Source organism: Oncorhynchus keta, chromosome 19, assembly GCF_023373465.1.
Source record: "Oncorhynchus keta strain PuntledgeMale-10-30-2019 chromosome 19, Oket_V2, whole genome shotgun sequence".
Classification (NCBI taxonomy): Eukaryota; Metazoa; Chordata; class Actinopteri; order Salmoniformes; family Salmonidae; genus Oncorhynchus; species Oncorhynchus keta.
Genome location: NC_068439.1, coordinates 16736083 through 16747787, shown reverse-complemented (window position 1 = coordinate 16747787; position 11705 = coordinate 16736083). Strand labels below are relative to the sequence as shown.

The following is an 11705-nucleotide window of genomic DNA, read 5'->3' as shown; positions in this document are numbered from 1 at the left end:
ATATATCTAACCTAAATAAGGCTAGAATGTCTCTTGATTATAAACAAGTTATCGAAATAAATTGTTTTAATATAGTACTTTTGTATTACTTTTATATTAGTAATACATGCATGGTTTATGATGTATAATAAATTGTGATTTGCAGTTTAAAACAGTTTTGTAATTAGTAACACAACATGTAGACCTAATCATGTAATAACTATTTAAGCAGCATAAAGTGCTGAATTTCATATTAAGTGTTTTCAGTAATTCATAAAGAATTATAATGTATATTTATGCAAATTATATATAATGACTTTTAACTTCTTAGTTTCTCAAAACGATTATTTATTAGGCATTACACTAAATCCTCTGTCAGACAAATTTAATTCAGGCTCAAGTATGTCTTAACCGAGAGCACCGTCTGCGTGCAATGTCTCCGTCCTTGCGTACACGGTTCCGACGCAAACACACGCGAACGCGCACGCCACCCATGGAGAGAGATATTCAAACTGTGGCTGGCGAATAGAGTATGGGAGGCTGGACTGGATTCTAAATCTGGCAGACGCCCAGCGCTCACTGCAGCATTGCTGGAGTCTTGCTGCCACCCAAAGGCAAAGCCAGACATGACAGCTCCTAAGTAATCCAGGCAGAAATTCAATTAGGCATTCCCTGTTGCATAAAATGAATGATATACATACAGGTTCAGAGAGCTCAACATAATTCACTGTCTTACTGATTCGCGCTTAATGGCAAACGGGCTAAGTGAAGTAAGAAGTACATGATCGTCTGTAAATCTTTTTTGCTGAGCTATCAAATAGTCCAGACGTTTTAAGTGCTATAGAATTTCACTATTCCATTTCCATTTCATATCTGCACTGAAATATCTGCTTTTATTGAAACGTCCACAAAAGGTCATATCTTGTTTTTTGCCTTTCTCTATGGAGAATACATTTTTGCATCAGTTTTAATGGCTGTTGGAGGGGAAAAAACACGTACAAAAAAGCTTTCAAACTTAACAAAGAAAAGAAAAGTAGGCCTATTGTATTAACCGCATTGTTGTCTGGCGGAGGAGCAGCCTATGGTATGGGACCTATATCTGAATAACACAATTAAATAAATATTGCATGTGTATGATTTAGGCCTGTTTGTTGCACTGTGTTCTGCGTGATAGTTATTTAGGCTAGAATATTAACGGAAAATATAGCTCATATACAACTCAATGTGGACAACTAGGGATCTTAACATGAACCTGCGCCCCGCTCTCCCAACTCTGTCATGCGGAGAGGAGATTAGTAAAGGCCGGGGCTAGTGTTGTGCTCTTTACTTTGACCTTCGCTGTCTACCCGGGTAATGGAGATAGACTATGAAGAAGGCTGTAATCTTCACCTGGCTGGCCGAGATATACTGATGGTGTTTTCCAGAGGCCTACCCCGCTAGCCAGGATAGCGCATACAGATGTGGTTTAAGCTCACGCAGTATAGCCTGCTAAAATACCTTAGCCCGGTAGACACCGTGGGATATGGTCGTTTTAACAGCGGTCAAGCAGAGGCACTTGACCGAGGATATGTGCGTCACACCCCCGTAGGCTGCGTTCTCGTGCCCTGGCCTATGCGTTTACTAGTTCAAGTAAGTCGGTGGTATTTTTTCTTCGGCCCATACAATTCAGTAGGTCTATTCTCAATTTCTACGAGGAAGGTGTATTGACACCAATGATTTTGTAGCCCAAGCCAAAATTAACCTTGTGTGCGGGCAAAGGAGTCCGGCTGCAGTGTAGTATGCTATCTTTTTCTTCTTCAGTCGGCCTAATTATGTCTTAGTTCCACACTTTGTTCGTTATTTGTCTGTTTTTATACGATGCTATTGTGCTCCGATTTGCGTTTACAGAAAAGGGATAGGCCTATAGACGGTGTGCCTTGTTATTTTGAACGGCTTGACATAGGTCCTTATAACGGAAAGATTCATGAGATTTGAAATGAAATGGAAAAAGATTAAAATATTGTACAGTGTTATTTCGTTTTTATCGATTCAAGAACACATTCTATTTGTTCTAATATAGACTATTGTCTCATCATATAAAACTTCAGTAAACCTACCATTATAAGGCCACGTGGTGCATTTTGGTTTCATACCGTTCCCTATGTATTTCATTTGTACTCTGAAGTTCAAAACATTACAGTAAAACAAAGTATCACTTTTGCATTTGAGATTCAGGATTTTAGTCTAGTCTAAAGCCGGCTCATATGTTAGGTTCATGTTTAGTTCCCTAGTTGCCCACATTGAGTTGTATATGAGCTATATTTTCCGTTAATATTCTAGCCTAAATAACTATCACACAGAGCACAGTGCAACAAACAGCCCTAAACCATACACATGCTATATTTATTTAATTGTGTTATTCAGATATAGGTCCCATACCTAGAACCGGAGAAAAATATCCTGTCATCGTCGGCAAATCAAAATCCTCCCTCACCCGACTCATAAACAAACAAAACAATATGTTATAGCCTGTATTTAAATATTATTCTTGGGGAAAATACTATGAGAATTTTTTTATTGAGTTATGAGTACATTTCTATGATGAGTCCTTTGGGGACGTATTCATTTTACAAGGTAGAAATAATGTAACTTCTGATTCAGCTAAATGTAGAATTGATCCAAGTAACACAGTGTACTCGTAGTCTTTACACTGTTATCATAGCTTTATATGGTTAACTCCTTTTTGTATTTAAGCGAGCGACGTCCATAAGAAAATCAAGTTCAAAAGCACGAGATGCGTCATGAAAAAGTAGGCCTGTTTTCGTTGCTGTGTTTCCGTCGTCCTACGGTATATAGGGAAATGATTTGGATAAGCATAGGGTGCTGATATTGGTGGGTCTACTTCACACTATATTACGTGCCCAACACTTCCGTGGCTCCTATAGAAGGCTATAAAATGGAGAGAGAAAAAAACGCAGTTTTGTTTCACAATTTATTAAGCTATAGCCATTGCAACATGATGTACACAAGTCAAAGGTCCTGGTGAAATTTTTTGAAATGTGTCTTTTGCATTATGAAATTATTTTCTCGCCAATGTTTAGCTACACCGGGAATGATTATAATCCATATTCCATGCAACACACGGTTAGTTGTTGCGGTTGTCCATTCCGTCGCTGAGGTAATTTTACTCGTTTTGTGTCACTCTGTCATTGGTAGTTCAATGCGAGACTGATGTCAGTCGTTTCCCTTGAATTGATGCAATATATAGTAAGGCTAAAGACACGTCCTCCCATTGACCAGGGAGTTGAATAGGGTTCCCACTATGGGCTCTGTTTTTCCTTGTGGTCCCTCCTCGGGTCCTCTGTCGTCGCCGTCGCCCTCTCCTCACATTTCTGTCACCTGTGGATAAATAAACAGTTCTTTACTGATTAAAAAAAGTTCACGCCTCCTGGTATCTTCGTGTTTGTTAATTCGTATTAAAGTATATGTCAGGGCTTTTTGGTCATGTTTCATATGACTATATCTGTGTGGTAGTAATCGCCCTCGTCCGCGCCCTCTTCGCTTATAGACTTGATTACCGCCTACAACTTAATAACAGCCAAGATGAGATATCATTAAAGTTCAAAAACACACGTTTTTTTCACAACTGTGCATAAAATAATCGCAAGATAAATGTTTTAGTTCTAGTCTACTTTTGACGAATCAAAATATGGAAATGAAGCACATGTTTTGTGTGGAAATGCAGAGCAGTCTCGTCAATCGTAAAGGCGAGGCGTTTCGTGTTGGGTCTTTGCGTAATTGAGTATAAGTCTATGCAATTTAGCATCACTTTTCGTGGAATACTCACGCGTTAGCAAGATTACATTAAATGTTTATTGAACATGAATCGACATGTATTTCTTTTGTATATTGGAGGTTTTACAGCAGACCTAATGCTTTTTTTCTGGCTTGGGGTTAGAATGAATTGTAACGTGAGAATAGGCCTATATAGCCCCATTGGTAACTTATTCGATGTTTATGTTGAACATGTATATACCAATTCAGTTGACATAGTTGAAGATGTGTAAGACATCACCCACGTTTTTCTTTTGAAAACAATAGACTTTATTCCAAAGTGCAAGGTTCATTTAAGTAGCCTAGGCCTACGCCATTTTGTTTCCCATTCATTGGCTTTAGGCTGAACAAATAAACGGTACACAAAACATGGTACACACCAATAATAAATTGTACAGATCACTTTCTGAATGGTAAAATCGTACTGTAGTCAACAACAACAGTTTAATGGATTTTTTGTGCATCAATAATCATTGGGCTTTAGTAGTAAGTCTAACGGTAATTGAAGAACAAAGAAATAATCAATGGAAAATGAAGGACATTTTAAAGACATATCCTCAGACAGCAAAGTTTAATTGTTTCGTTTTGTAAAAATACTTGTGCCATGTGTGCCTATTTGTCACCGACCAATATTCCATAACAAGTTATTCACCTGGATAAGCCAATAACTTGAGTTAGTGTTAGACTTTTACCTTCATTCATCCTTAATGTGGCAGCCCTATCGCCCTTAATACCATCAGTGGGACTATATCAATGCCTATTTGCGTCCCTTTGTTGAGATCTAGTGAAGTGAAAATGTTTCTGTGCGTAAAGTTAATTGTTTAATGTACCAAATGGAGAGGACTATAATCCATAGGTTTTTGGTAATTATTTTTTAATTCTGTTTTTTTATTTCACCTTTATTTAACCAGGTAGGCTAGAAAAAACACTACAGTTCTATTATGTAATATCAGTGTAAGTTTACTGGTGTCTAGTTCTCAAATTAAAACTACACCAACAAATCTGCTATGCCAAAGTCTAGAAAGCCACGAAGGTTAAGTTCATATTTAGACGTCACTTCATACATGCAGAAATCGATCTGTCTTGTAACCTAAAGCCACCTTTTCTTTTCCTTAACTCGCAGTGTTGTTGCCAGAAGCTGAACATGAATTTGTAATCAGGGAAACTTCATCCGGGGCATACTGTGCCCTTAAATGGCGTCTGCACTCCCTACTGTAAGGGCCTACCCCGCGGGCGGTGACCCTCTCCCTCCGCCGAACTTGAAGTCGACCGCACAGACAACGCTATGGCGTGGGGGGCTTTTACGCAGAGATGCCGTCTTATTTTTTGACCACCGAAGAAAATTCACAAGACCTTAATTAAGAGAGATGTCGTAGGGTCGACATGAATCAAGTGTGTTATGAAGCGTCTTCCTCGAACATAAAACTGTTTACATGTTGAAACTTAAAGGTCTCTCTTAGCTTGTTTCTAACTTTAGTGAATGATTTAAAACGTTTGGGTCAGTATAGACAAATAGTTTACGTCGAAAAAAAGTTTTTGGAGCTAATGCATTTTTATAAGAGTAAGCATGAATCTTACCTGTCTTTGTTAAGTTTTAGAAAGTCTGGTTTTCTTTTTGTCGCTGGACTGCTTCGGCTCCTGATTTTGTCCGTGTAGGTGGCGACTTCCTATCACGCCTGGTCGGTTTGATGGTGTCTGGCCGAGAGAAAAAAACGCAGTATAATACTATGGGAGCTATAAAAACTCAGGTCTGTGCCTTTGGTATTCCTGGGCACCCTGTGCTCAATTACGGCTTAAAAGCTCTAGCTCAAGTCGTAGAATTTGTCTGGATTGACGAAGAGGCGGAGCGTGTGGTTTCGAAGGCACAGGGTTTGTTTGTGTCCCCACAATCATTTGAATAGGAGGCAATGCATGAACGGATGACCCGAGATATTCTAATGTTTCTATTTTGGAACAGGGGTTTAAGCTCATAGCCTACTTACCGTTTCTTAAGACATGTTATGTTTTCGAGGTCATATTACAGTACGTGTCACGTTGGCGCATTCTGAAGCTCGGTGTGTGTGGAGTTTAGGCCGGGCGGATTTGGGTAAAGCGAGTCCCCGCGGTCCTAATCCGTTCTCAGGTCGCTCGTTTACAGAACCCACCACTGTGGTCTATCTATACGCAAAGAGACGGATATCTTCATGGTCTTATTGATAGTAAAAATGATAATACCCTACTGTCCTACATAATCTAATTGAACATGTATCATCACGTGTAGCTTATTCAAAATGTATTGTATTTCATTACAACAAGTAAATTGTATAACCTAATACACTTTATTGGGCTGTTAATAATTCATAGGCCTATGTGTTTAATTATATTCAATAGATGGGAAATGGGTACAATACTCGTGAGGAAAATGCAATCTATAGTATTTAGCCTAATTATGAGATAACGATATATACTTTTTAAATGCTTAAACATGAACCTTTTTTTACTAGTGTTCCACCTTTGGTTAGATTGTCTATACATCATGTGCTAATAAGGAAATAAATGTTTACCCAACAATCTTTAGAATGAATAATGGTTTCGAACATAATTATTGCCCATAGGTCCATGGAGCCCATAAAAGTTGTTTAAACGTTTCTCGTGGAGTTGGGTTTAAACGAGGACAACGTCTGGAGAAATCTTTCAAAACAAATCGGCTATTGATTAAACATCAATGTATTCCACAACGCAGATAGTTGTAGTGTGTTGACGCTATTTCAAATATTGTCTGGACTATTGTCTGGGCCGCTGAAGGGGTGCTCAGTCTGTTCAACGGAATTGGACTGTAAAACTGAATTGCATTGTAGTTCACAATGTCTTGCAGGTCATAGAAAAAGATGTCTATTTCCTCATTCCATCTAGAAATAGGCCTATATGTGCGTAAAACGGCACTTTGCGCATTGTGCAATCTGGATAATATTGCTATTTACAGGCGGGGAGACCTATATTCGTATATTATTCATAGATCACGGAGTTCAAGTTGAAAACAAAAGTAATTTTGCAGTAGAGGCCTAATTACGCAACCTAACTAGCAACGAACTACAATTAGTTTAACATAGGCCTATTATGATTTAACAAACGTCAATTTTTAACTAGCCTATTGTTGGTCTAGCGCTGGGTGTTTATAATATCCAGACAGACACCCACAATCAATTCATGGGCATTTATCTCTCTCTACCTACTGCGCTCAAATATGAAGTATTGATCCGGTGCCTCCTCAGTTATCGCTGTCGTAAACAACATTGTGCAATATTGGCAACTTTTTAAAAAACCGCTTACAAAACCTCCGTCTTTTTTTACGTGTCAAAATGCAGGTGATGTACGGGTTTGGAGTATTTTAACAACCAAGCGTCGATATGAGCTGTCTGTTGGTGTTGTCTGTTGCATGGCTAAGATGTCTGTTTGGTCGTTGCGTCGCTGACACCTGACCGGAGGCAGGGCCAAACATCAAGGCTTACTTGAACATGACCCTGATTGACAAATGTTGCCGTGAAGCCAAACGGTCATGATAGAATGTTGTAAAGTATGAGCACACACCTCAGTCACAAACTTCAAACATCGCATGGAAATGTTATTTTTCTGTCTTTGTTTTTGCAAAAGCATAATCAATAGTCTTGGATTTTACTATTGAATGAAATGTACTTACACGTTTAGAGGAGAGGATACAGATATTGTTGGCAAGCCTCAAATGTGTAATATTTCCAAAGACATCTTCAAACCCTCATGGATATCATAAAGCTTACAAGACGCATGGATTCAACCAGTACCCCCCCCCAGATTGGATGTCGAAAGGCGCATAGCATATGTGAAATTGATATTGAATCAGGTTAGTTATTCGATAGAAATATGTCACTTCCCTACATTTTAACAACCTATGCAATTATAGTTTTCCCTCTGACTTGCTGCATGTAAGGGAATTCATTTTAGACCGACATGGCGATAAACCACCAATGTCAAGCTTCAGGACAACCAGCAGTATGTCTCTCTCTCTCACTCACTCACTCACTCACTCACTCACTCACTCACTCACTCACTCACACACACACACACACACTCACACACTCACTCACTGAACAAGTCCTCACTCTCCATGATGCTCGCGCACGCGCGTGCACACACCCGCACATACACCCTCTCTCATAGCACACACACCCTCGACCCTCTCTCCCTCACTCTCTCAATTCAATTCAAATGGCTTTATTGGCATGGGAAACATGTTTACATTGCCAAAGCAAGTGAAATAGACAATATACAAAAGCTAAATAAAAAAAATAACCGTTAACTCTCTCTCTCGCACACGCACAGGAAATCTGTCCATTTCTGCTGTTGGTCACGTGACCCACGCCTCCCCGGAATGGATGGAGTTGGCTCTCCACGTCAGCTTACGTCTCAAAATTTCTGCCTAGCGAACCAGCTTCAAAGAGGCACGAGCCAGGGCGCTCCAGAGCCATGTTAAGGGCGGCTATAGAGGCATGACCCAGATTGTGGTAGAGTGAAGGAATTATGGATTTTGACGAGCTGGTCCCTGTCGGTTCGAACATGTATTTGCCCAGTTGCACCTACTACGTCTCGGCGGGGGCAGACTTCTCCGGTCTACCCTCATTTTTGTCCCAGACCCCGTCTACTCGCCCCATAACATATTCGTACGCCTCTAACCTGCCGCAAGTCCAGCCTGTGAGAGAGGTGACGTTCAGGGACTATGCTGCCATTGACGCGTCTGGTAAATGGACACATCGGGGGAACCAGCCCCAGTGCTATCCCACCACGGAGGACATGGTTCACCGGGACTGTCTGTCGTCGCAGCCCACCATGGGGGAAATGTTTGCCAAAAACAACCCTGCCGCGTACCACCACCACTCCGGCGCGGGTTCTGCAGCGTCCAATTTCTACGGAAACGTTGGCAGGAATGGGGTGCTGCCCCAAGCTTTCGACCAGTTTTTCGAGACAGCATATGGCAACGCCTCGGAAACGCCGTCGTCTAACGACTATTCAGGGAACACAACGGCCACGAAACAAACAAACTCCGTGGCAGAGCACGCTCCACCGTGCCGGGATACTGAGGGGAAGGAGCCACGCGAGGAGACCAGCAGTCCAGAGTCCTCTTCCGGCAACAATGAGGAGAAATCGAGCAGCAGCAGCAGCAGTACGTATTAAGTCAGCACCCTGGTTATGAGAGAAAGTTTGCAATCTAGCGCGCTGCTGTTAAATTCTTTATATGGTGTTTTATAAGCGTATAAGGTTTATAGAGGGCCTGTAGATTTCCCCAACAAAACTTTGTTATAAACTTCAGGATCACGTGCTTGGAATTGAAATTGGCCGTGAAAGAAATCAGAACTAGTGATTTTTCTTAACACTCCCTAAAGTTTAAAAAAAAACACGTAGTTATCACTGTGAATTGTAACGTAGACCTAATATTCCCGGCCATACATTCATCATAAATGTAGCCTAGTTTCACGGTTTCTTAGCATTAAAAGAGCACTTACTTGCGTGTAATGAGGGGATGCCTCTGGTTTAGGGGTTAGCACATAGGAGATCGTGCGTTAACGCAGTCTGGCAGTGTGTGTGTTGCACTAGTATGCTATTTGTCATGTTCCTGATGTGAGAAATCAAATGTAATCTATTGATGTGGTATTACTGTTGATATTATTTTATGATGAATTACATTTCGTCTATAGCCTTACATGCATGCTGAAAACAGTTATCATGTATAGCATATGCAGTGTTCGTATCCACAACACTGCATATGCTATTTAATGGCTTCGTATTGTAATTGAAATGACTGCATAAATAATATATAGAAATTAAGAGGCAATAACAATGTATTTCGTCGTATTGATTTGGACCACATGCGTAATTATAGACTACCCAAAAGCCTACAACAATGCCTATAAATCCTAGAGCATAGTCATGGATAATATGAGCTATTTGTATATTTTGGTGACCGCCATTCTCTTCTCTCCTCTCTAGGTGGACAGAGGACTCGTAAAAAAAGATGTCCTTATACAAAATATCAGATCCGAGAACTGGAGAGGGAGTTCTTTTTCAGTGTGTATATCAACAAAGAGAAGAGACTGCAGCTCTCTCGTATGCTGAACCTCACCGACCGCCAAGTGAAAATCTGGTTTCAGAACCGAAGAATGAAGGAAAAGAAATTAAGCAGGGACAGATTACATTATTACACCACGAACCCGCTGCTTTAGGAGTGACTTGCCATATGCGTTTACAGACTTATTGACTCGCTGTGGTCTCTTATCCCTGACGTTTGTGGCAGCAGTAGAAACAACACAACGACAACTGTCTGCAGCTGCAACACGATGCTCAACTGTTAATTTCAAGTTCGAGGACAGGTAGCAGAATCTCTCCTGATTTCCAACAGTTTGAGAACGAGCATGATTTAAATTGACACACTGACGGCATTTTGGCCATCAGACTTTGTTTTAAAAATATATTTCTGCCGATTTTGTCCTCACCAAGACTATGTTTCTTGTGTATCCTAATAATATTGTGCCACAATAGGTCTATTGCCTTCATTTTCGCCTCACAGTGCGGACAGCCTTACCAGTCTAACAATGACTGAGTCGGGTTAATTTTGTAATCGAAAAGCCTCTGGTAAATGAAGTTTTCTGTTAGTAAAATCGTACGAGTGGTGACGTGGTATAGGTTTTTTGTTGGCAGACAATATGTGCTGTTGTGCTTTTCATAAATGAGGCTATGACTTTAATTCATTAATTGGTGTGACCAAATAATGAGACTTGGAAGAGCGCGATTGTACATTGTCTCTGTTCGTAAGGTTGTTTATTTTGCAGCCACTGATTTTCTATCACTTTTAAATACCAGCTGCGAAGCTCTATCAGCAAAATAATAAGGACCCGGTGTTAAATGGTGTTGACCCCAAACCGTGACTAGGCCATTGTAATAGTTACAACACATGTAGTAACATCTGTTTATATTTTGTATACTTGATTACCACACCTAATTTGGCTTTGAATTTGATGTTAATGCACGGACAAACCCAATGAGGAGAATATTAACCCTATACAGACAGAACCTGATATAAGCTTGTTCAGCCTCATTGTACCCTACGGTAGGTAATGTACGCAACAAGGCCGCAGTCTTTCGATACCCAGATTCAGCCAATATGCATCCAGGTTTTGTTCAAATAGGACGAAATATTTGTTTCTATTATTCACAGGTCTTCTTGTTTTCTGTTGCAGTAACATGAACGTGAAAAGCGTTTTGAAATATATTGTCAGGGACATAATCTTGGATCAACTGCTTGGTATGCCCCAAATATTCTGTATTATCCTATATTTCGAAATTAAAAATGAAAACATTTTTGAAGGAATGTACAAATGTGACTGGTTATTTTACTCAGACTGGAAACTATTTTGAAAGCTGTTTTACCTTCACACAGGCCTTTTACGCACAACTCTTAACATTTTAAGCACAAAGAAATAAGACTAAATGCTATTTAAATATTTCAAACTGAGAGTTACTTACTCGAATGTGAAACCTTATTCGTGGAAACGATATTTGTGTGAGCGATTGATTGATTAACACCAATATTTCATCAAGCTACCAATCGTAAATATTGATATGCACCTAAACGTTAGGCTACTATTTCTTATGTGTGTCAGGTTGTATTTTCTAATGACCTTTGCTCATTGCAATTGTATAGGGTGACATGCACATCTAGGCACTAATCGTTTTGAACTCACTGACGTATAGGCTACCATCATTCAGGCTTATCATTCAATGGAGTTCATTTATTGGCTTTGAACTTTGAATATGTTTGTCTCAATTACCCACAACACTGTGGTAAACATCTCATTTTCATTCACCTACATGTGTCTCATGGATTGGATTAAAATCATCCCTTCTTC

At 40.0% G+C, this 11705-nt stretch overlaps 1 protein-coding gene and 1 long non-coding RNA gene across 2 annotated transcripts; one reads left to right on the top strand and one right to left on the bottom strand.

Moving 5' to 3' along the window:
- Positions 1–2936: 2936 nt before the first annotated feature.
- Positions 2937–5768, bottom strand: LOC118375514 (uncharacterized). Its single transcript, XR_004823825.2, has 2 exons — positions 5371–5768; positions 2937–3357 (listed from the first exon to the last, which is right to left on the bottom strand). It is a non-coding gene; the product is annotated as an uncharacterized LOC118375514 (long non-coding RNA).
- Positions 5769–8046: 2278 nt separating this feature from the next.
- Positions 8047–11163, top strand: LOC118375513 (homeobox protein Hox-A11a-like). The gene is made up of 2 exons (XM_035762097.2): positions 8047–8965; positions 9790–11163. Exons 1-2 carry the CDS (start codon positions 8326–8328, stop codon positions 10020–10022), a joined length of 873 nt encoding a protein of 290 aa, XP_035617990.1. The 5' UTR covers positions 8047–8325; the 3' UTR covers positions 10023–11163.
- The last annotated feature ends 542 nt before the right edge of the window (positions 11164–11705 follow it).